At 41.4% G+C, this 23,653-nt stretch overlaps 2 protein-coding genes across 7 annotated transcripts in view; both read left to right on the top strand.

Moving 5' to 3' along the window:
- The first annotated feature begins 3,171 nt into the window (after positions 1-3,171).
- LOC134220682 (PSME3-interacting protein) lies at positions 3,172-4,473 on the top strand. The gene is made up of 5 exons (XM_062699787.1): positions 3,172-3,338; positions 3,413-3,515; positions 3,574-3,672; positions 3,742-3,902; positions 3,966-4,473. The coding sequence occupies exons 2-5, from the start codon at positions 3,419-3,421 to the stop codon at positions 4,398-4,400; spliced, it is 792 nt and encodes a 263-aa protein (XP_062555771.1). The 5' UTR covers positions 3,172-3,338; positions 3,413-3,418; the 3' UTR covers positions 4,401-4,473.
- Positions 4,474-5,358: 885 nt separating this feature from the next.
- LOC134225187 (rho guanine nucleotide exchange factor 11) overlaps positions 5,359-23,653 on the top strand; it is a 421,082-nt gene continuing 402,787 nt past the window's right edge. For 3 of the 6 annotated variants that reach the window (XM_062705057.1, XM_062705055.1, XM_062705051.1), the window contains exons 1-2: positions 5,359-5,795; positions 20,956-22,731. In XM_062705057.1, coding sequence (XP_062561041.1) covers positions 22,694-22,731 — 38 coding nt within the window. In that variant the 5' untranslated portion in view covers positions 5,359-5,795; positions 20,956-22,693. The remainder of the gene's footprint in view (positions 5,796-20,955; positions 22,732-23,653) is intronic. The other 3 variants (XM_062705052.1, XM_062705053.1, XM_062705054.1) reach the window with 3 other exon arrangements.

Here is a 23,653-nt window from a genome sequence, read left to right as displayed (position 1 = left end):
CACATTCGTGTGTTGTAGATATCGATGCGCGACATATACGAGATCAAATTCGGTGTATGAGTGTAGGTTATATGTAATTAGGAATATTACTGAAAACATCTTGAACCGTGCCTTCGTGTGAAACGAAATGATTTTTTTTTTTAATTTAGGTTTACTATGCGTGGGTGGATTGTCTAGTTTCGTACCATCTATCAGAAGTTTGTTAGTAAGCTAACCACTTTTCATACATTTTTCTCTCTTCGTGAAAAACAAAAAAACAGATGCGGCTGCTCTGCCGGCGTTCAAAACCGGATCGGATCCAAGAAATGATTGGTTGAAATGGCGTAAAGCATTTGAACGTTTTATGGTGGCGAACGGCATAGAAGACGATGACGAGAAATACAATTTGTTGCTTGTGTTAGGTGGTATTGAACTACAAACATACTATGATAAAATCGAAAAACTTCATGTTGGTGTCCCAACAACAGAAGAGGGTTCGGACGTGATAATACTTAAATATGAGTCAGCGGCCCTATCGTTAGAGAAATACTTTGCACCACAGTTGAACAAGCGTTTCGAGAGGCATTTATTTCGAGCTCTGAAACAGGAAGTAGGGGAAAGTTTTGAGGATTTCGTTTTCAAGCTGAAAGAACAGGCAAATCGTTGCAAGTTTTCGGACGTGGACGATATGATAGTCGACCAAATCATCGAAGGGTGCAACTCGCTTGAACTTAGAAAGAAGTTATTGACGGAGGAGAAAGACTTTTCCGAAGCACTTATGATAGGTCGAACTATCGAAAACGTGCAGAAACAAGCGAAACAGTACAGCAATCCTTTGCCATCCGGACTGGAAGGAACCTCGTTGGTTCAGAGAGTTGCTGATCGACAAATGCCTTCCACATCTACCAAGCCTTGCTCGAGCAATGCAAGAAAATGTTATAATTGTGGCCGATATGGTCACATCGCAAAGGACATTCACAAATGTGCCGCAAAAGATGCAAAATGTCACAACTGCGGAACTAAAGGCCACTTCAAAATCTGCTGTAATAAAAGGAAGTCGACGGAGCCACGAGAATATACGAATCCCAAACGTAAAGTTCACGCAGTTCTGGATGGGAAATCGGAGGAGGTACTGGAAAAAGGAATTTTTCTTGTAACCTCAGAAACCAAGGACGACGTATCCGAGATCTTAACTTTCTATGTCGGGGGTGTGTCTACTAACATGGTTGTGGATTCCGGATCGCCAGCTAATATCATGCAAGAGTCTACATACAAGCGGCTCAAGAAATCTGGGGCACAGTTTTTGAACGAGAGAGATGCGACTGACTTCAACCCTCAGTTCGAAGCATTTGCGTCAACGGAGAAAATTTGTTTTTCTATTGCATTTGAAGCAGAGATCAAGACACCACAAGATGAAAACGGAGTATGGGCCCATTTTCTTGTAGCGCCCGGAGGACAAACTGATCTGTTGAGTAAGTCGACGGCATTTGCGCTCGGAGTTCTCAAGATTGGATACAATGTGAACAGAATCGAGGAAGCTGGTCTGGGAGCCATTGAAGAAAGGGGTATAATTGAACGAATGGACGGTCCGCTGACATGGGTTTCCCCATTAGTTCCAATTCGAAAAAGTAACGGGAAAATTAGACTTTGTGTCGATATGCGAGAAGCCAATCGTGCTGTGCTGAGAGAGAACTACCCTATGCCAAATATTGATGCGGCCATTGCTTCAATTCACAAGGTTTCTAAACTTTCCAAGATTGATTTAGAATCAGCCTATTATCATTTCGAATTAGAACCTCGTAGTCGGCAGATAACGACTTTACGTCAAGGAGTGGAATTTACAGATTCCGTCGACTTATGTTTGGAATTAAGTCAGCTCCTGAATTATTCCAAAGAGCTATGGAAAACTTGTTTCGAGGCATTAAAGGGTTGGTTATATTCATGGACGATTTTCTTATTCACGGAGAGACAGACGAAGAACATGATCGAACGTTACAAGAAGTTTTAAAACGACTTAATGACTTGAACTTGAAGATCAATAATGAAAAATCATTGTTTGGCGTAGGCGAATTGACGTTTCTAGGTCATATACTATCGACCGAGGGAATAAGACCAACTGACGATAAAGTACAAGCAATATTAGATTTGCGACCTCCCAACAACTTGACAGAACTAAAATCTCTTATGGGTATGATCAACTTTGTTGGTAAATTTATACCTAATCTGTCCACTTTGACAGCAAACATCCGAAAGCTTATGATCAAAGATACCCAATTTGCTTGGCAACAAGTACACAATGACGAACTAAACGCAATCAAGGCAATACTGGGTAAAGTTGGATCTTTGGGGTTTTACGATCCTACGGACAAAACTCTCTTAGTCACGGATGCTAGTCCGGTCGGAGTTGGGGCCATCTTGTTGCAAGTGAAAAATGGTGCTTCTCGACCTGTATATTGTGCATCAAAAAGTCTCGCATCACACGAAAGGAAATATTGCCAAACAGAAAAGGAATCAGAAAAATATATTAAGCTCGTTTAGTGGAATGTATTAAACCGTCTAAGACGAATTAAGTACTGTCCATTTAATTCCACCAGTTAATTTTCGTTATCTTTGCAGATACGTATTTCGACCACAACTGTGTGGTCGTCTTCAGTGTCTTGTACTTGACTCGACTTAGTCGAGTTTCAGTATACGCACTGGGTTATCGTAAAAATGAGTTCCAAACCATTTTTTCCTCTAATATTCTAAGTATCTTTAGTTCCGAAGTACATCTCCCCAATTCAGTTTTTTATTTTATTTTTCTATCACATTCTAGGGGTAAATTCGTTGTTTTACATTTTATGTGCGACAAATATAATACATTTCGGAAATTATCACAATGTAATAGAAAGTCGAATATTTTTCATAAAGCGCATTTATTTAGTATTAGGCGCACATAAATTAGAAAAGCAGTCGAGTTTTTCATTTCTATGCGAGTTCTGCACATACATTTTATCAATGATATAATTTGAGTGTACGAAGGATATTTGCTTCAGAATCTTCAAAGGATTTTCTCTGGAATTCGCACAAAGGATTCGCTTTAAAATCGTCGAAGGATTCGCTTCGAACTTTTTGAAGTATTGTCAAATCTGTTTGTCTGGCACCCCTGACCATGTAACGCTTGGTGAAAGAGAAACGTCTTCAAAAGCTTTAAAAGCGTCAGTGACCAAACCAAAACACTTGAACATTGTTTTGGTCCATCAAAAGTTGAAAACTGAAAAATAATCTGCATTTTTTTTGTAATTTTTACTAGATTTTGCGTCAAATTCAATATTGATCATATAGATTTGGTCCTCACATTACCGCTTATTATTTTGAAGGTAAGCAAATCAAATCTCGAGTGTATACATATGGCAGCATTTTCTTACACATGAAAACTGACTACGGCCACTACAGCACAATGAGCAGCGGATTCGTCACCGAAACGGAACTAGCGGAAGCAAGACGCATACGGCAAGAGGAATGGGAAAAGGTTCGCACCGCAGACCAGCCAATAGGTATGACTTCCAACCACCAGCTTTATTTTGTGAAATTTTCATCACTTCGGAATTACAGAGGCACCGGAAGAAGAATACGATTCTCGATCGCTTTACGATCGGCTCCAGGAACAGAAACAAAAGAAGGATCTTGAGTATGAGGAGGCCCACAAGCTTAGTAAGAATTTGCTATTGCACAATTTTTATTTGATTTTGGTCAATAATTTATTGTTCAACTTCATTATAGAGAATATGATCAAAGGATTAGATGACGATGAAGTAGAATTCCTTGATTTAGTCGACAAGAACAAGATGAACGCCGAACGGAAGGCACAAATTGAAGAAGCAAAGGAGATGAGCGAGTTTCGACAGCAAGTGGCTTCGCTACAGGAAAAGCGAATGGACGAAGTAAGACATTATGAAAGGCTTAAAGACAATCTAGTAGTGTTAAAATTCTGTTACTTATTCCAGCAAATCAAACAACATATATCGCAACCAAAGCCTGCCAAGGCGCCCATTGTGTCCAATCGGTTGTCTCAGAAGAAAATTCTTGCTGGCGTTGTCATCCCAAAGAGAAAACGGGAGGAAGAGAGTGCCACCTCTCAAGCCGAAACAAACTCGACTTCGCCTGCAACGAATGGGAACAAAAATGATGCTACCAGTGGTCCCTCGGTAGGATCAACGTCCAGTGTTGGCAATGCTAAAATGGTGAAACCCGCTGATTGCACCTCTAGCAGCAAAAAACTAAAGAGTGGCGCTATGCAGGTCATCGGGATTCTTCCGGGATTGGGTTCCTATCGAGAATCGACCGACTCCGAGGAAAGCAGCGACACCGATTGCGATGGCGAAGCCGGCCAGTACGATTGGGTCGGACGGAAGATTGTGAAGAAACTGGAAGAGAAGTAGGTTTGAGGAGCAAATTTGGCTAAGCTGAGGAGACGAGGAATATATGTTAGGCATTAAAATGGATTGAAACGTATTCTAACGAAACTTATTTCTGGATTAGAAAGAAAATGCCGAATTTAAGGATTGCAACGCAGTTGGTGTTGAATCCGCAAACATTGTAAATGCCAAACTATTTGGCACTTCCATGACTCTTTTCATGCATTACATTTCACAACTGGGAATGTTCAAACTCATCTTTCCATTAGAATTTATAATGCACTAGTTGACTCGGCAAACGTTGTCCTGCAGTAGGCAAACATGCGGGTTGTGACCGTTGTGACAAATTTATTCGTGACTAGCAGACTCGACGAACTTCGTTTCGCCTAAAATTAATTTATTCTCTGATTAGTTCTCGAATTATGCAGAAATTTCTGTTTCATTTGTATGGGAGCCCCACTTTCCAGAAGGGGAAGGGTTTTGAACCACCACAGAAACATATCTTCCTTTCCAAAACATCCACATGACAGATTTGGTTCCATTTGCTTGAATAATTCTCGAGTTATGAAGAAATTGGTGTTTGGTATGGTATGGTTGTGGTATTAAAGAAAATTTCCTTAGATCGGACAGAACATACTCACTTATGATATGCTTTGCAGATTATTAAACTTCTGCGTTATAAAACCCAAGATTATAATCAATTATTATGTCCATTTGAAAGTCCATAAAATTTTTAATAAAATATTGCTACTGACATATTTTCCTTGAATTCGACCCTGATTTAATTCAAATGCCCAGTGGGTTTTCATCAGTGTTCTGTCATCATCACTATTAACTCCGCATTCGGGAGAAAGAGACAAAAAATCATAATAATATATAATTACCTTTCGCGAAAACGAGACGACACAAGTCAGTGCAGATTTTTTCCAAGAAAACCATCATCGCCTTCGAACGAACCATCATCATCATCCGCGAACAAAAATCTCGAAAGAAGTCGGTCGTGTTTTCCGTCGATGTCTGATTCGTTCCGAAAATTGGAGTGCTTGCTGTCGCCAAAAGGTCGATTTTTGTCGCGAATCGCGAACCATAGTGCCTTCCGGAACGGATTTCTTCAACCCGGCGGGATGGATCCGCCGATTTTCGATGTTTTTCCGGCGTGAAATGTGGAACGGTGTATGAAAATTTTCTCGGGAGTGGAGTTTTTTTTCCCTATGTTTCATGTTTTTTGATCATGAGCGGGTGTAGAAGGGGATAAACAACGGGAATGAAAAGAACAGCAATATTAGAAGAAACGGTATCAGTGATTTGTGTGAACAGAAGAGAGACGGCGATAGTATTGTGTTTGGATTTTCTTCGAGAGTGTGAAATTGCGACAACAGATTGTAGTGGTGTTGCACTGAGCGTATCGCGATTGTGTTGGTGAGTATGTTTTGAAACCGAGGGGCCTTCTGATGGATTTTGATTGCATTGCATGAAAAGTTGTTTTTAAACAATATTGACGAGCAACTTGATAACGCTTGTGATTACGGCTGAATTGAGAAGAGGTTCATGTTTTCCTGTTTTCTATGTCTAGTTTAATTTATTGATTGAACAAGAATCTTATTTTATGACCAAAAATATTTTGACGCTATTGGCTCGTTTACATTTTCGCTACTTCTAGCGAACAATGCACTATCCGACAATAGTGCTGTCCTGTGCTGTCTAATGACTCAGGTCAAACTTACTTGAAGTTATTATAATAATTATAATATAATATATAATTATAATATAGTATACTATGTCTGAAACTCGATTTGTGCAATTGCACAACATGTGATGTGAAAAATTTAGTTCGAAAAATGTATCTGAGGGCAACCACTTCCTTCGGTGGGATTTGATCCCACGAAACCAATACGCTAGACAGGTGGTTTGCCTATTAAATCGATATTTTACATGTTTCCGCTATGATTTCACAATAGTTCATATCGACATCACTGTCTGCTGCTGATCAATGATTGCTTGCATACGACGCTACCGACGACGTGCAGATTGTTGAAGCCGGCGACGTCGTTGGCATAGTGCGTTACTGGGGGGATTTTTTTCACTTTGTTCTCTTGCTTATATATCTTCCCTAAATTAGCGCTATGTGGTAATATCATCATATCGCCGCATAGATTGAACTTAGAAGTAGTAGTCCCATTCCAGATTTACTTTTTTAGTAAGAAGATGGTCAGGTATGTAGGCAATATATGAATTAAATTTGTCTGTGCATATCGGGGTGGGTGGGGTGGTTGATTGTTTGACTGTGTTGGTAAGCCGCAAGGCAGCCATTCTGAATGACATGTCATGAAGCCCCTCCGTCGTCGTCCGCAGCTAAGGAGGCTACTGATGAAATCAAACTATCAACACCAGGCACATAGCCGAGCTCTCGCAACCTATTTTTAAAACCAACTCTTTTACACGTATTGTTTTGTGCAATGCCAACCGAGTAGGATGAGTATATAGTTATGTTTGGTAAGGAAATCACCTGTCTAGCGTACTGGTTGCATGGGATCAAACCCCACCGAAGGAAGTGGGTTCCCTCCAATACATTTTTCGAACTAAATCTTTCACATGTTGTGCAATTGCACAAATCGAATTTCAGACAGTAATAACTTCAAGTAAGTTAGACCTGTCACAGAGCTAGTTTTGTCTGTGTCTGTAAGCTGCGCGACATTAGCTGACTACGCAAACCGTAGGAAGTTCTATTTGTAGCCGCAACACGTCTTTTACCTCGCGGCCAACCTCATTATCACATGTAGGAAGTGTTTACTAATGATTCTAATAAGCTTTGCCGGAAAACCATGTTCTAGCAATTATTTCATCGTCTAAGACGAATTAAGTACTGTCCATTTAATTCCACTAGTTAATTTTCGTTATCTTTGCAGATACGTATTTCGACCACAACTGTGGTCGTCTTCAGTGTCTTGTACTCGACTCGACTTACAAGACGAGTACAAGACACTGAAGACGACCACACAGTTGTGGTCGAAATACGTATCTGCAAAGATAACGAAAATTAACTAGTGGAATTAAATGGACAGTACTTAATTCGTCTTAGACGGTTTAATACATTCCACTAAAAGAGCTTAATATATTTTTCTGAATTATTTCATTTATTTTTTTTTTATTTATTTAGCTTATATCTAAACAGATAACACAATTTGACGCCACAATACACAGTTCGAGACCACATCTCTCCATCCTCGATTGCGCCCTACGCTCGCCAAGTAGTTCTTTACCAGGTCAGCCCATCTCGCCCGCTGCGTTCCACGCCTTCTTGTACCTACCGGGTCGTCAGCGAGCACTATATTTGCGGGGTTGCTGTCCGGCATTCTTGCAACATGCCCTGGCTATCGTTCCTTTCCAGCGTTAACTACTTTCTGTATACCGGGTTCGCCGTAGTGTTGGCGAACTAGTAATTCATCCTTTGCCACAAACCACCGTCCTCTTGCAGACCACCAAAGATGGTTCTAAGTATCCGTCTCTCGAATACTCCGAGTGCTTGCAAGTTCTCCTCGAGCATGGTCCAAGTTTCATATCCGTAGAGGACTACCGGTCTTATGAGCGTTTTGTACATGACACATTTGGTGCAGACCCGACTTCCACAGATGATGCGCCTTCGTATTTCACGGCTAACATTATTATCAGCCGTTAGCAATTATCCAAGGTAGACAATTCGTCGATCACCTCAAAGGTATCATCATCTATCGTAATACTGCTTCCCAGGCGGACCCTGTTGCGCTCGGCTCCGCTCACTAGCATGTACTTTGTCTTCGATTCTCCACCGGTCCATTTGTTGCTTCACGTTTCAGGTGGGTGTACATTTCTGTCACCTTTGCAAATGTTCGGCCGACAAGTTCCACGTCATCCGCGAAACAAACAAATTGACTGGATCTGTTGAAAATCGTGACACCCGGCTTTCCGCATGACACCTTCTATCGCAACGTTGAGCAACAGGCATGAAAGTCCATCAACTTGTCTTAGTCTCCTGCGGGATATGAACAAACTGGAGTATTCATCCGCAATCTCCACACAGTTTTGCACACCGTTACTTTCATCATTCTGGTAAGCTTTCCAGGAAAGCTGTTCTCGTCCATAATTTTCCATTACGCGGTCTATACTGTCATATATTGCGTTGAAATTGATAAACAGATCGTGAGTTGGGACCTGGTATTTACGGATTTTTTTAAATGATTTTCCGTACAGTAAAGATCTGGTCCGTTGTTAAGTGGTCATGGTGACAGACGACGGAAGATGATCTGGAATATCACTTTGTCGGCGGATCAAGGATGGAAGTTCTTCCAAAAATTTATCCGGAAGTTCCTCCAGCAATTCCTTTAGAAATTCCTTCATAAGTTCCTGTAGGTTTTCCTCCATAAGTTCCTCCAAGAACTCCTCCGAGAGAAATTCCTCCGGATGTTCCTCCACAAATTTTTCGGGAGTTCCTCCGGAAGTTCCTCCAAGAATTACTCCGGAAGTACTTCCGATAGTTCCTCCAGGAAGTCTTCCGGTAGTTCCTCCAGGAAGTATCTTCATGAATTCTTCCGAAAGTTCCACCAGGAATTCTTGCATAAGTTATACCAAGAATTCCTCCGGAAGTTCCTCCAGCAATTTATCCGGAAGTTCTACCAGCAATTTCTCCGAAAGTTCTTTTAGCAATTCCTCAGAAGATTACTCCAAGAATTCCTCCGAAATTCCTCCATGTACCAGCCGAATTGATACCTCTCGCGATCAAGTATCCGCACCGTTGTACATCCGTCCTGATGTGCTGCTTATCTCCAACTGACTCAACTCATACGACTGGCCTTTAGGTTTACCCAGCTATCACAGATATCATCACATGCTTCATTACGCCACATTCAATACACATACATTCCTCCCATTTTTTAGTGAAATAGTTCATATGTTTTTATAGGTTTCAACATTTTATTTAACTGTTATACACTTTTCTAAATGACAAAATCATCCCACTTAGATGGTGGTCTACGAACCCGCTTCGGCAGCCATTCCTTAGGATCACTATCTTCGGCAGCGGTCAGAGTATTCTTCATTGGAATAATGTCCACATCTCTGTTAATGTCTCGGTTTGTCACCACAGATTCCTTATCTACCAGCTTCTTCAGGTGTGAACTGTTACGTTTATATGTATTACCGGTTTCCTGTGACCGCACTGTAACCTCGGATCTTTTAATTCCTGTCACTTCAAATTCCTCCTGCCCGAAATTAGGCTGATATGACCCAGATTTGTAATTTTTCATCAATACTATGTCTCCTCTCTCCAAATTATGTGGCTTTGCTTGTCGGGAATTGTCGGCTCGTAATTTATTCTGCTCTTTCTTAATCATGTCTCTATCTCTGGCAGCTTCCCACTTCAGGCTTAGTGGATCGTGGATTGATGGAATACTGTTCTTAATATCTCTCCCGAACATCATTTTTCCCGGAGATACACCTGTTGTCTCTTGGGGTGTCGAGTGATATAGCGTCAAATATTCATAAAGATCAGTCTTCCAATCTGTTCCCTGAATAATGCTGATTTTAATACGTTTACCGATGTTTCGCATCTGTCTTTCTACCGCCCCATTTTGTTCAGGCCAATATGGCGTAGAAAGATTAAGGTGTATACCGTAGCTCAAACAAAAATTTTTGAACTCTACTGCTCTGAACTGCGGTCCATTATCCGATGTGATAGATCGCGGGATCCCAAAAGAACTGAACAACTTCAAAAGCGTTCCAATAACCTTCTGTGTTGTCGCTGGCTTCATTGGCTCAATCTGAATAAACCTGGATGTATAACACACAACAACCAACAGGGATAACTCTCCAGGAAGGGCTTCTTTGAAATCGATGGCTAGATCTTGCCGTCGGCAACCGACGGTTCATAGGATTTGGTTTATCAGGGAGAGTCGTCATTTTACACGGCTTACAGTTCTGTATGGTCGTGTCCACGAGTTTATCCATGAGTGGGAACCATACCTTGGATCGCAATAACGCTTTCATAGATATTCCTCCTTGATGTTCCAAGTGCGCCAAATGCACTACTTTTTCCCTCAATTGCTTAGGAATAATAATTTCCTCGTAGTATCAGTTCTCCATACAGTGTTAAATCATTTTTTACTGTTGATGTCCTGAATTCTATTGGAACGTCATCCCAAATCCCCGAATATATCGCTTCTTTGACTATCTGTAAGTCCTCGTCGTCTATCGTTGCCTTTTCAAGTTCAGCGATAAACAGAACGGATGGTTTGATTTCATCGGCCAACCATTTTATTACGTCTGTGCCAGTGCTGCAATCCGTTAATCCTTGGGTCAACCGAGAGACGGGGTCAGCCAAGTTTTCTTTTCCTGGTTCGTACTTCACCGTGAAGCCGAAGCTCTGCAAACGTAAAATCCATCTTTTTATGCGCGCGGATGGTTTTGATTTTACTCTGTTGAATAAATATTCCAGAGGCTTGCAGTCTGTAACTAGCGTGAAATGCGCTTGCCGTACAGATACACATACAATTTCTCCATTGCCCATATTATTGCGTAACACTATTTTTCAGTTTGACAGTACTTCTTCTCGAAGTCTGCCAAACTTTTAGAAATACAGGATATTGTACGTGATACGCCTTCCTTGATTTGTATTAAAATCCCTCCAAGTCCATACGGACTAGCATCCGTCACAAGGATTGTTTCATCAGCTGGGTCGAAAAAACCAAGGGAACCCGCACTCGCAATAGTATTTTTCACAGTGTTCAATTCTTGTGTGTGCGTTTCTGTCCAAACGAAGGGACAATGCTTCTGCAGTAGCGTTCGCATGTGAAATGTCAAGGCTGATAAATTCGGGATAAACTTTCCGAGAAAATTTACTAATCCCAGCAAAGATTTTAGCTCGGTAATCGATGACGCGGGTTGCAGGTTCAATATAGCTCTCACTTTCCCATCCGTTGGACGAATGCCTTCACTGGACACGATGTGCCCCAAGAACTCCACTTCGAATACCCCGAAGACTGATTTCTCCTTATTGATCTTCAAATTAAACATTTCAATTCTACGAAGAACTTCTTGCAGAGCTACATCGTGTTCTTTCCATAGATCAGGAAATCATCCATGTAGACCACCAGGCCTTTGATCCCCCTGAATAAATTCTCCATTTCTCTTTGGAACAATTCGGGAGCTGATTTTATCCCAAACATCAACCTACAGAATCTGTATACTCCACTCCTAGCCTCAAAGGTAGTAATATTCCTACTGACTTCATCAAGTTCAAAGTGGTAATAGGCCGCCTCAAGATCGATCTTGGACAATTTCGCAACCTAATCGAAACAATAATAAAACTCGTAACTACATAAATGTTTTAAAATTTCTTGTTTATTTATTAATCTTCTAATGTCTTCATTCCAGACATTGCATCGTCCATATTTGGCATCGGGTAGTTTTCATGCCTTATTGCCTCATTAGCGGCCCCCATGTCAACACATAATCTGATTCTCCCGTCAGATTTTCTCACCGGAACCAAGGGTGATACCCAAGAGATTGGGGTTTCTGCCCGTTCGATGATGTTTTTCTCCAAAAGATCTTGAATTGTGCGTTCCACATCTGCTTCCATTGACATCGGAAAACGTCGAGCCGCTTGAACCACCGGCTTAATCGTGTCGGCAATCTGTATGGTCAGCCGTACATCTGGTATCTTCGGGAATTCTTCGTGATCGTCAACTTTGACATCTGCATGGTCCGCAGATATTTGGTTAACATGATAGCCAATTTTCAAAATTCCTAAGGCAAAAGCAGTTCCCTTACTCAGCAAACTGACCTGCCCCTCTGGGCGACTAAAACATGTGACCAAATTCTGGTATCTGCACCTGGAATTTTGATCTCCGTTTCGAAAACGGCACTGAAAAGGATATCTTTGTTCGATGCGAATGACTTGAAGCTGATCTCCCCATTCTGTGGCTTCCTCTCATCCAGAATCCGTGCTCCCTGTCGTTTTAAGTGATTGTAGGTCGTTGAATCAATTATATTCGCCGAGTCAATTATTATACTTGTTGTCACTCCTCCGAAGTCCATTTCGAAAATTTCGCTCATCTGCTGAGACGCCTTTCCAAAAAATACTCCTTTTTCCGAACCAGATCCTTCGGAGGTGATGGCGTGAATTCTCTTATCTCCCACTAGACGTTTGTTAATCGACTCTTCATGTTTTCGTTTTCGGCAGCAGACCTTGAAGTGACCCTTTGTTCGGCAACCGTAACATTCCACATTTTTCGCTGGACATTTCTCGACTTCTCTAGCCAAGTGACCCGGTTTGTTACAATTGTAACACTTTCTAGAGTTCGCTGAGTATCTGTGGCTGAATGAGGATTTTCCGACAACTTTTTGTATCAAATCGCTTTCTCCGTGGCTTGTAGTGGGCTTTTCGTATGTTCGCGTTTGTCTTTGAACCTCCTCCAAAGTCTTTCCCAAAGATACCACTTCAGATAGCGATATTTCGGTTGTCAAAAGCTTCTTCCGGAGTACAGTTGATGTGCATCCTTCAATAACTTGGTCGACAATCATATCATCTACATCGGAGAAACTGCACCGGTTTGCCTGATCAAGCAATCGAAATACAAATTCCTCAAACGTTTCTTGGTTATTCTGTCGCAACGACTCAAAACGTGCCGCTCGAATCTCTTTCTCAGAAGAGGTGCGAAATATTCATCCAATGATAGTATAGCAGACTCATATTTTAGCACTATTACCTCCTCCAAGATTTCGTCATTTTCTTCGATCGTTTTCTGTACCTCCCACTTCACAACTGTGTCAAAATAAGTTAAACTTTTCTTCATCCTCCTGCACTTTGTTCCCTTGAAAAAATCGATCTAGGACTCTCTTCCACCGGATCCAGTCGTTGCTTGGATCTGTGCCGACTTTGAACGGTGGCATTGCTGCTGCATCTTCAACCAAAACAAAAAAAAAACACATTCCTTGAAACCTATTCTCTAATCAACGTATGATCATTTAATTTTCTCTGACTCAGTAAATCATTTTATTTTTTTGGATCGTAAACAAGTTTCATTTCTATTTGTTACCAGGTATACGCTCCTACTTATTCACGCTTTTTTTTACGAGTTGTAAGCTCATCCATATCAGACGTTTAATCACCAGCATCTACTAGTACCATATATAATTCATTAGCAGTCACAAAATTCCAGAAACAAACACGAAACCATCCTCTAATACCAAATGAAATTCATCGCGTGAACCAAAAATGCATTCTAACTGGAACAGCGGCGTTACCTAGCACTCATACAATGTAAACCCGAAGTGCTATTTCCAGCACGAAGCAAACTACGTATCTTTCTCACAGAAAAAGCACGAAGTTTTTTCTGTTACTCTCTATTTCACGAAGTGTTAATCCCAGCACGAAGCCAATATTATCAAAACCCCTGAACCAGCACGAAGCTTTTCCTTCCATTTTAGAACAACACAAAGTCTCCTATGAACACGAAGGGAATTCTCTACACGAAGTATTTTAAGCAATCATTACACATTCATGTATCAATGTCATTGCAATTAGCCAACTTTTCTATCTACATAAAATAGTTCTCGGCACGAAGTCAATATTCTTATACGTTCCACGAAGTAAGAGCACGAAGCCTATCCTGATCAACCCATATTTCCATTTGAGTTCTTGTAATTCGCCATTTTGTTCAGCTAGATTTTCAGTCGCCATCTTGTTGTTTTTGTTACAAGCATTGAGAAGATGTTTGCTGCTGAGTTCTGCCATCGTGGAAGAACACTTTCCACTGGATCTTCCTTTTTTGTTTCACAAATTCGTCTAGAATCAACCTACCAATTAAAATCCTCGTTGCCATTGTACCAGCCGAATTGATACCTCTCGCGACCAAGTATCCGCACCGTTGTACATCCGTCCTGATGTCCTGCTTATCTCCAACTGACTCGACTCATACGACTGGCCTTTAGGTTTACCCAGCTATCACAGATACCAATATACATAATCCAAAATCGTGCGAAAACAAAATCCTGTGTACACGTATCCATCGACTGTCATTCTGTTGGTAATGATACCCGCCGTTGAAATACGACCATGTGAGTGAGGTTCTAGGCTGACCCGTTACTGAAACCTTACAATAAAGTATATCGTATAACCGTTACACTCCAGAAGTTCCCTCGAGAATTCCTCCGGAAGTTCCTCAAAGAAATTCCTCCATAAGTTCCTCAAAGGAATTCCTCTTGAAGTTCCAGCAATTCCTTCGGAAGTTCTTCCAGCAATTCCTCAGGAAGATCCTCCAGGAGTTCCTCCGGCAATTCCTCTGAAAATTCCTCCAAGAATTCCTTCGGAATTTCTCAAGAAATTCCTCCAGAAGTTCCCTCAAGAATTCCTCCGGAAGTTCCTCCAGGAAATCCTCCCTAAGTTCCTCCAAGAATTCCTTTGGGAGTTTCTTCAGAAATTCCTCCGGGAATTCCTCCAGAAGTTCCTCAAAGAAAATTCTCCACAAGTTCCAGCAAATCTTCCGGAAGTTCCTTCAGCAATTACTCCGGAAGCTCCTCCAACAATTCCTCTGGAAGTTCCTCCAGAAATTTCTCCGGACGTTCCTCAAGCAATTGCTACGGAAGTTCCTCCAACAGTTCTTCCAGAAGTTCCTCAAAGGAATTCCTCCAGAAATTCCACATAGGAATTCCTCAAAGGAATTTCTCCAAAAGTTTCAGCAATTCTTCCGGAAGTTCCTTCAGCAATTACTCCGGAAGCTCCTCCAACAATTCCTCCGGAAGTTCCTCCAGAAATTTCTCCTGTAGTGCCTCCAGCAATTTCTCCGGAAGTTCCTCAAGCAATTGCTGCGATTCAGTGCGAGATTTCTCTTGTTTCGGACAGCAGAACGATCGCGTGATCTGCCGAAATATTGTGTTCTGCATTGCGCGGACGGTAATAAAGTTAATCTTTTCAGTGCGTGATTTCTCGTGTTTCAGATTCTCCAGTAATCAGAGCGATCGGCCGGTCGTCGAAATTAAGTTTTGCTTTGTGCGAAAAGCAAAACGATCGGCTGATAATTGAAATTTTGTTCTGCTTTGTGCAAGTGAATAGCAGAACTATCGCGCGATCGGCCGAAATATTGTGTTCTGCATTGTGCGGCCAATAATAAGAGTAGCCATCAATCAAGTAAGTGCAGTGCGTGTTTTAGTCGTCGGGAAAGAAATAAAGTATTTTGTGTTCGGTGGCTCATGCGCATGTCGCACGCGGTCGAAAAAAGCGCCATCGAGTAATTGAGTACAGAGTGCTGCGCTTTCGTGCGGTAGTCCAAAACGTGAATCTCCTCAGTTTTCATATGACACCGGGCGTGCATGTTTTAGCTTTTAACTCGAATTAGTGTTATTTTCCATCCCATAGATCGTATCGCTTACCAAAGTGAATCCAGATAAATTATCCTTTGTAACTAAAACGATATCCTATCCCAAGACAATCGTGAAGATGCAGAGGAAGTGGAACGCAGTCTCGAATGCAACCACTCAGATTGCCTGCAGCTTGCAGATAATCTGGCGTGCCGAGCAGCAATTGACAAGCAGTACTAACTTGTGATTGGCTAAGGACGGTAAGGACGTGGCCGGCGCCGTTATTGACTTTAAATATTTGAGCCCCCGAAACGTGTACATTGAGAAGAGGTAGCTAATCATTCGTTGTGTTCTCTGTACAATTTCGCAAGTTCAGTCAATCACGGAGTAGCAACTACGAATTGTGCGGTCATAATGCTCATGCTAAGTTCCTCCAAGAATTTTTACGTAAACTATTCCAGAAATGCCCCCGGAAGTTCCTCCAGGAATTCCTCCGGAAGTTCCTCCAGATTTCCTCCAAGAAATCCTCCCTAAGTTCCTTCAAGAATTCATTTGGGAATTACTTCATAAATTATTTCGGGAATTCCTCCAGAAGTTTCTCAAAGAAATTTCTCCATAAGTTCCACATAGAAATTCCACCGAAGTTCCTCCGAAAGTTCCTCCAGCAATTCCTCCGGGAGTGTCTCCAGGAAGTCCTCCGGAAGTTCCTTCAGCAATTCCTCCGGAAGTTCCTACAGCAATTCCTCTGGAAGTGCTTCCAGCAATTTCTCCGGAAGTTCCTCCAGCAATTCCTTTAGAAATTCCTTCATAAGTTCCTGTAGGTTTTCCTCCATAACTTCCTCCAAGAACTCCTCCGAGAAAAATTCCTCCGGATGTTCCTCCACATTTTTTTTCAGGAGTTCTTAAAATAAATTCCTCCGTAAGTTCCTCCAGGAATTCCTCCGGAAGTTCCTCCAAGAATTCCTTCGAAAGTATCTCCATAAATTTTTCCAGCAATTTCCAGCAATTCCTCCGGGAGTGTCTCCAGGAAGTCCTCCGGAAGTTCCTTCAGCAATTCCTCCGGAAGTTCCTACAGCAATTCCTCTGGAAGTTCTTCCAGTAATTTCTCCGGAAGTTTCTCCAGCAATTCCTTTAGAAATTCCTTCATAAGTTCCTGTAGGTTTTCCTCCATAACTTCCTCCAAGAACTCCTCCGAGAAAAAATCCTCCGGATGTTCCTCCACATTTTTTTCAGGAGTTCTTAAAATAAATTCCTCCGTAAGTTCCTCCAGGAATTCCCCCGGAAGTTCCTCCAGTAATTTTCGTAAGCTCCTCCAGCAATTCCTCCGAAAGTTCCTACAGCAGTTCCTCCACGAATTCCTCCGGAAGATCCTCCAGCAATTCTTCCGGAAATTCCTTCAGCTATTAGTTCCTCCAGCAATTCCTTCGGAAGTTCATCCAGCAATTCCTCCGAAAGTTCTTCCAGCAACTCCTCAGGAAGATCCTCCAGGAGTTCCTCCGGCAGTTCCGGGGAAATTCCTCCGAAAATTCCTTCGGAATTGTTCCAGAAGCTCCCTCAAGAATTCCTCCAGGAAATCCTCCCTAAGTTCCTCCAAGAATTCCTTTGGGAGTTTCTTCAGAAATTTATCCGGGAATTCCTCCAGAAGTTCCTCAAAGAAATTTCTCCATAAGTTCCTCAAATGAATTCCTCTGGAAGCTCCTCAAAGAAAATCCTCCATAAGTTCCTCAAAGGAATTTCGCCAGAAGATCCAGCAATTCCTCCGTTAGTTCCTTCAGCAATTACTCTGGGAGTTCCTCCAGAAATTTATCCGGAGGTTCCTCCAGCAATTTCTCCTGAAGTTCCTCAAGCAATTGCTGTGGAAGTTCCTCCAACAGTTCCTCCAGCAATTCCTCCGGAAGTTCCTACAGCAATTCCTCTGGAAGTTCTTCCAGCGATTTCTCCGAAGTTCTTCCAGCAATTCGTTTAGAAATTCCTTAATAAGTTCCTGTAGGTTTTCCTCCATAACTTCCTCCAAGAACTCATCCGAGAGAAATTCCTCCGGATATTCCTCCACAAATTTTTCGGGAGTTTCTCAAAGAAATTCCTCCGTAAGTTCCTCCAAGAATTCCTCCGGAAGTTCCTCCAAGAATTCCTCCGGAAGTTCCTCTAAGAATTCTTACGTAAGTTATTCCAAGAATTCATCCGGAAGTTGCTTTAGGAATTCCTCTGGAAGTTCCTTTAGAAATTCTTCTGGAAGTTCCTCCAAGGTTTCTTCCGGAAGTTCCTCCAGGAAGTTGCTCAAGGATTTTTTCCGGAAGCTCCACAGAATTCATCTGGAAGTACCTCCAGAAATTCCTCCGGAAGCTTCTCCAGACATCCTTCAAGAATTCCTTCCGAAGGTCCTCCAGTTGTTCCTTCTGCCCCTAAATAAGAAAAATGCCAAGAAATCAAGCTTCTAATAATTATAAAATTTTCCTTAATAATGCAAGATTTCCAAACAATCCAACAACCAACCTTTTTTTTGTTTTTTTTTTACACTTAAATAAAGTTGAAATTTTTTATCTTTTTATTTTCGTGTGACATTTTAATTCCAAATCAAATTCCAGTGGAGGGAGGCTCTGTAATATTATTACCGAATGAAAACTGAATTTTTCAATATTAATGCTGCTTCGCTGCAGTGACGGCACGGACGTCAAATGCATAATGCAAAATTAAAGTACAGGGTGCGGTAATAATGCGAAAATGTTTAAACTTGAATATTGGGTTAATTCGAGTAGCTAGTGACTAATTTCTGTTGAAAGTATATTTGTTTATGTTTACTTTCAAATGCCGCACCGAGAGATTGTAATTGTTGTATTGCAAATTTGTAAAAATGTACCCAAAAGAAGTGATTACTAGTTTGTTGCTCGCCCAGAAGACGCCGAATGAGATTACTATGGTGGTAGGATGGCTTTTGGCCACAGTTTATCGCCTTAAAATGTCTCTGCATGATGGGTCTAAGCAACGGAAGCCGGGAAGTGGACGTCCGAGCTTTGCACGTAGCCAAACGTGATCAAATCGGCTAGTGGAAAGATTGCTCGCAACCTCGTGTGTTCCACCAGAAAACATGCCAAGGAAGTCAAAATTTCAGAGAAATCCATGCGAAAACCATCAAAGAAGACTTGCATGTACCTTCCAAAGCTTGAGTGAAACGCCACTTGATTACGGACCCGGTATAGGAACTACGAGTGACTCGTTCAAAAAGATTGCTTTTTTTGTTGAAGAAGGAAAAACTTATAATCCTGTTTTTCGACGCAAAAGCTTTTCAGTATCGATGCTGTTGCCAACGGCCGCACGGACCGGTGCTTCTCTGGGGGAAGGCCGAATTCTCCTAGGGTCAAAATGTTGTCCTACAGCCATGTCACAAGTTCAATCGACCCAACAATGCATGGCTGCGCAATGCACAAGAACAACATGATATTTTGGTGGAAAGATTTATGGCCCTCTAGTAGTCCGGATCATATTCCGTTGGGTTATACAATTGGGGTGTATGTTGAAGCACGAGTCTGCAAACCCATCGCACCCAAGTGTGAAGACCCGAACGTTAGCCATAACATGCACATAGCAGTTGACGTAGGAGGACTAGGTTCGAAAGGCGTGTTCTAGCTCCGGCGTCGGCTTGAGGATATTAGGCCGTTACAAATATTTAATTAACTTTTTGTCCTACTGGTCTCCGAAAGGTCAAGGGGAGGGGGGATAGTAAAAAATAAATATTAAAATGAAAAAAATCAAAAAACTCCTCGGATTTTTTAAAGTATTTTTTGAAAATCCTCAAAATTATCCAAATTTTATTTTGTTGCCCCCTCAAAATATTATTTTTTGGCTAAAAAATCCGAGGGGGGTAGACAAATATTTGTATCGGCCTTATTAATAAAAATAAAGCACATATTCAGTAAATTTGTTTGAAAGAACCTTATAATAATAACTGAACTCAAAACGATGAAAATATTGCTTGGAGCAGTTCAAATGGGATTTAAAAGAAATAGAATAAATTTTCGCATTATTTTCTGCCGCACCCTGTATGATTACATCACGTTGATTCATTTAGAACTGAAAAATATTTTAACAATATAGAATTAAAATGTACATTTTATTGTCAGCAGTATGATGTTATAAACAATAACATCCGTATCAAAACCGCATGTTTTAAAACATGTAGCGTCAAATCATCTATTGAATAAATCCGTAATTGGAAATTATTTAAATATTAAAGAAAAATCGCGGGATCCCGGAATTTCCAGGAATGTGATATATTTTATGTTCCGAATCCTGGGACAGGAGGCACCTCTACATACGAACATAATTCCCACCGCGGTTGGTTACCCGATCTTCCCTAAGGTTGCTTGTATACCGACAGGCTCCACTGGAAGATAGGGATAGGAGTTGCTGGTCAAAGCCTATCCGTTATTAAACTTTATAAAACTTCAAGCATGTATCGGCTTGGGGTGATATTGCCAACTGTTCAACATATTCTCTAAGGTTGAAAAAAAAGGTATGAGCCGTTTTGGATAGCTTCAGCAGATTTTTTTTTCATAAGATATTTGAACCTCAATTATCAAAAAAGGCTGGTTCAGTATCAAATCTACAGTTTCCAGAAGCATTCCCTATTTTACAAGAGTTGTCGCTTAGTGTAGCGTAGCCATCTTCCTCGACTTACTTTCATGAGATTAAAATTGATGCAATTTTTGTAGAATGTCTTTCATTGTTCGTATGTTTATATTCTCTGCGTTTCTATCTGACTTGTTCTTTGTTGTTTTTTTTTTATATCTTATATTTATTATATTATCTTTTTTTCATGTTTCTTTCCTTTTGACTAATCTCCCGTTTTCATGTTGTCTTTTGCATCAGTTTTCTTTCAAGTTATGCTCTTCTATGCTCTTCTCTTTATTAAAGAAGAATATAGTGAAACAATTTTTTTTTTCATTGATATTACGATACTAGAGGAAACATATAAGAAAGTTGCTCATTGTGATCGATCTGCCTAATATCCTGATATCTGATCATAGCAATAGTAGGGTCAATTAATTATTTATTATAGTTGGTTATTACTGGCAAAAAAATCATTTCTGTGCAACATTGATATCATAATCAGAAGCATTGTGTATAAGACATTTTTATTAAAGCTTTATTCGGTTTGCTAAGTATTCCACTCGTTGGCATTTTATGATTTTCTATATATAATAATTGATCATGAACTTGACGTTGTTCTTTTCTTTATTTTCTCCAAACGCAGATATAAACCAAAAGCCTCGGCTATCGCCTAGTAGTGGGATGACGACTACATCATCCATCGTCGAGCTGAGCTGATGGTGATCTTATAGGCAGATACTGCTACTCCTCCGTCGCCACCGTGTTCAACTGTGGTTGTGTTTATTTCCGCGTAAACAGATAAACACTGAAAGTTCCATCGGTGTCGTGGTCGTCATCAGCAGGCACAGTCGAAAAGGAAATTTCTCCTGTCGCATGTCTGTCCGGTCGCGCATCCACCATCATCCGCGGAACATGTGTCTGCGTTCGGTCGGATCTGGTTCAGCAGCAGAGACTCGGGAATGGTTCCGTTAGTGTTCGTCGGTTCGGAATGGAATGGACTGCCGTATCACGACGACATCGACCAGACTGTGCAACAACAAGCCAGCAATTGCAACAACAGTAACAATGACTATAGTATAGGTAGCGTGTATTGGTGAAACGACGGTCGGTGAGTGTTGTGTGCCGTTCCGAGAGGCCGTGCAGCCAGCAGCGCCTTCCATCTATCGGGCTAGTGCGTGTATGGTGAGGTCAGTCAGTCCATCGCGGTCCATGAAACGTCTCGTCGAGTTCGAAGTCGTCGCCGTCGTCGTCGAAATCGCCAAGTTGGTTGGATGTGTCTCGTCTCCACTGCTGTGAAGAGGAGTAGTGACTAGTGAGTGTGATTTGCTACAACAGAGAGATTAAAGATTGGAATTTTGCTAGTGAAATTGAGTAAACGGGAAGATTTTGCACCCCCTCACAGTCCGCTGCAACAATCTGTGACGGGAGGGGTGTCTCCCCAGTGTAGTCGATTTCAGGAAGAAAGAATGTTGAATATGAATTTTTAATGTTATTCGTCCGGGGCATCCAGAAGAAGAAAAATATGATGAAGCACATCATCAGAGTGGATTAGCAGCGGAAACGAGTGAATGCGTTGACGGATTATCGCACCAGCGACCGTCGTCGGTCGCCCGGATGTTCGTTCGATGGAGCTGAAAATGTAGACCACAAAGTGAAATTTTCCGACGACCCGTTCCCCCCGCGCCAACAATTAGCCACCATCGTCTGGTCTGGTGGAAATCGAAGAAGAGATATCGAAATTAAGCGAAATTTATATATGTAGGAAGAAAAATGTTGTGTGAGCGCAAATGAGCCCCTGAATGAGTAAGATATGAAAAAAATAATGAAGAAAGAGATGTAGAGGAAAACTGTGTGGAGTGTGTATCCGTGTGTTGTCTGCCCCACCGCGATCGCTCGCTGGCTCTGGCTGCAGCAGCAACAGCAGCACTGGAGAAGGCTTACGGAGCCGCTAGCAGCTAAACGTAACGTGTATAGAGTAGTGGATGGAAAAAAGTGAGCAGTTAGTGTGAAGGAATGAAGAAAAAATAAATCGAAAAAAGAGTTTCTTGTGCCTCAAAGTTTATACGGGTTTCGGGGGTTTTCCCCGAGTTTTATTAAACCCCCGCCTCTTGCCCTGCAAAAGTGGCATGTTCGGGAAGTGTGTGTATCCGACTATATCCGACGAATCGAGAAGAAAACTCCCGAGGAAAATAGTGCATCGCATTTATCGATCTTGATTACGACACATCATCGTAAATAAATTCTGGAATCTACGACACCGGATTGAACCGATTTCGCTTTCGTGTCGAAACCATACCTACAGTCCCTTCCTTTCCACCCATAAGTTCGTCGTTCGGAACCGGATTTCAGCTGGAGTGTTGTGCCCCTGCGCTGCTGTTTAAATGGATAACAATATACCATCGTCTGGACCGACAGAAAGGTAATTGGATTGGATTGTTCGACGGAGAGTATATCTATCTAGCATAGCATCTACCTTACTCTCCCAACACCAGGGCCATTCGGTTGGGGGAGTATTTCGATCGATTTTGTTTACGCTAGTTTACGATTGCGATTAGAGCCAGTGGTGTGGAAGACGGTGTGACACGAGTGTCTCGGGTGGATCTGGTTACCACCACCGTGCACCGGTTCGATTATGATGAACTCGAGAACGAGAACCCACCTTGGGACTAGCTGAGGGTTGTGCAGTTTTGTCGTTTCATCCGTTACCAGCATTATTTTATTATGTCATTTGAATGCAAGAATGTATAGGGTATCGGCGGGTATTCCCGGCAAGCTATTGCGCTTCGGCACACCCTTCTAGAGCCGCAATTGCCTCTTTAGATGCAATTTCAACTAGCTGCATCGTTAAATCTCAAGTGAGCATACACGATTACGATTTATGAATACATTGATAATAATATTTCCTTTGAAGATGAATTTTTCTTCGAAATGCAGAATAATTGTATCTGTAAGTTCATAAGAATTTCCACTTTAAATTCAGAAGATTATTTTACTGGCAATACTGAAATAAATCCCTTAAATTTCTGAAGAATTATCTTTGGTAATTAAAATGGAACACCACTGGAAATTCTGACAAAATTTCCCTTTGAATTTATAAGAAATCCTTCTGTAAATTAATAGGAGATTCGAAGCAATTTCCACTGAAAAATCGGAAAAACCTGGAAATTTAAAGGAATCGTCCCGGCGGATTTTACTTTGAACTTTCGGAGGAATTTTCGCTGGAGATTCGAAGAACTTCTATATTCAGAACATTTTTCATTGAAAGTTTTGAAAGAATTTCGGTTGATACACGGAAGAATTTCTTTTGGAAAATTTGAAGAACTTTCCTTGAAATTCGATTG

The sequence above is a fragment of the Armigeres subalbatus genome, chromosome 3 (assembly GCF_024139115.2).
Source record: "Armigeres subalbatus isolate Guangzhou_Male chromosome 3, GZ_Asu_2, whole genome shotgun sequence".
Taxonomy (NCBI): domain Eukaryota; kingdom Metazoa; phylum Arthropoda; class Insecta; order Diptera; family Culicidae; genus Armigeres; species Armigeres subalbatus.
The sequence above is the reverse complement of the archived record's forward strand: the minus strand, read 5'-3'. Positions and strand labels throughout refer to the sequence as shown.

What these genes read in the sequence shown, in the direction of transcription:
- LOC134220682 (XM_062699787.1), top strand. Translation starts at nt 3,419, where the DNA reads ATGAGCAGCGGATTCGTCACCGAAACGGAACTAGCGGAAGCAAGACGC. An exon ending in TGAGGAGGCCCACAAGCTTA is followed by an intron (nt 3,673 to 3,741) that starts GTAAGAATTTGC and finishes ACTTCATTATAG; the next exon opens with AGAATATGATCAAAGGATTA. An exon ending in AGGAAAAGCGAATGGACGAA is followed by an intron (nt 3,903 to 3,965) that starts GTAAGACATTAT and finishes TACTTATTCCAG; the next exon opens with CAAATCAAACAACATATATC.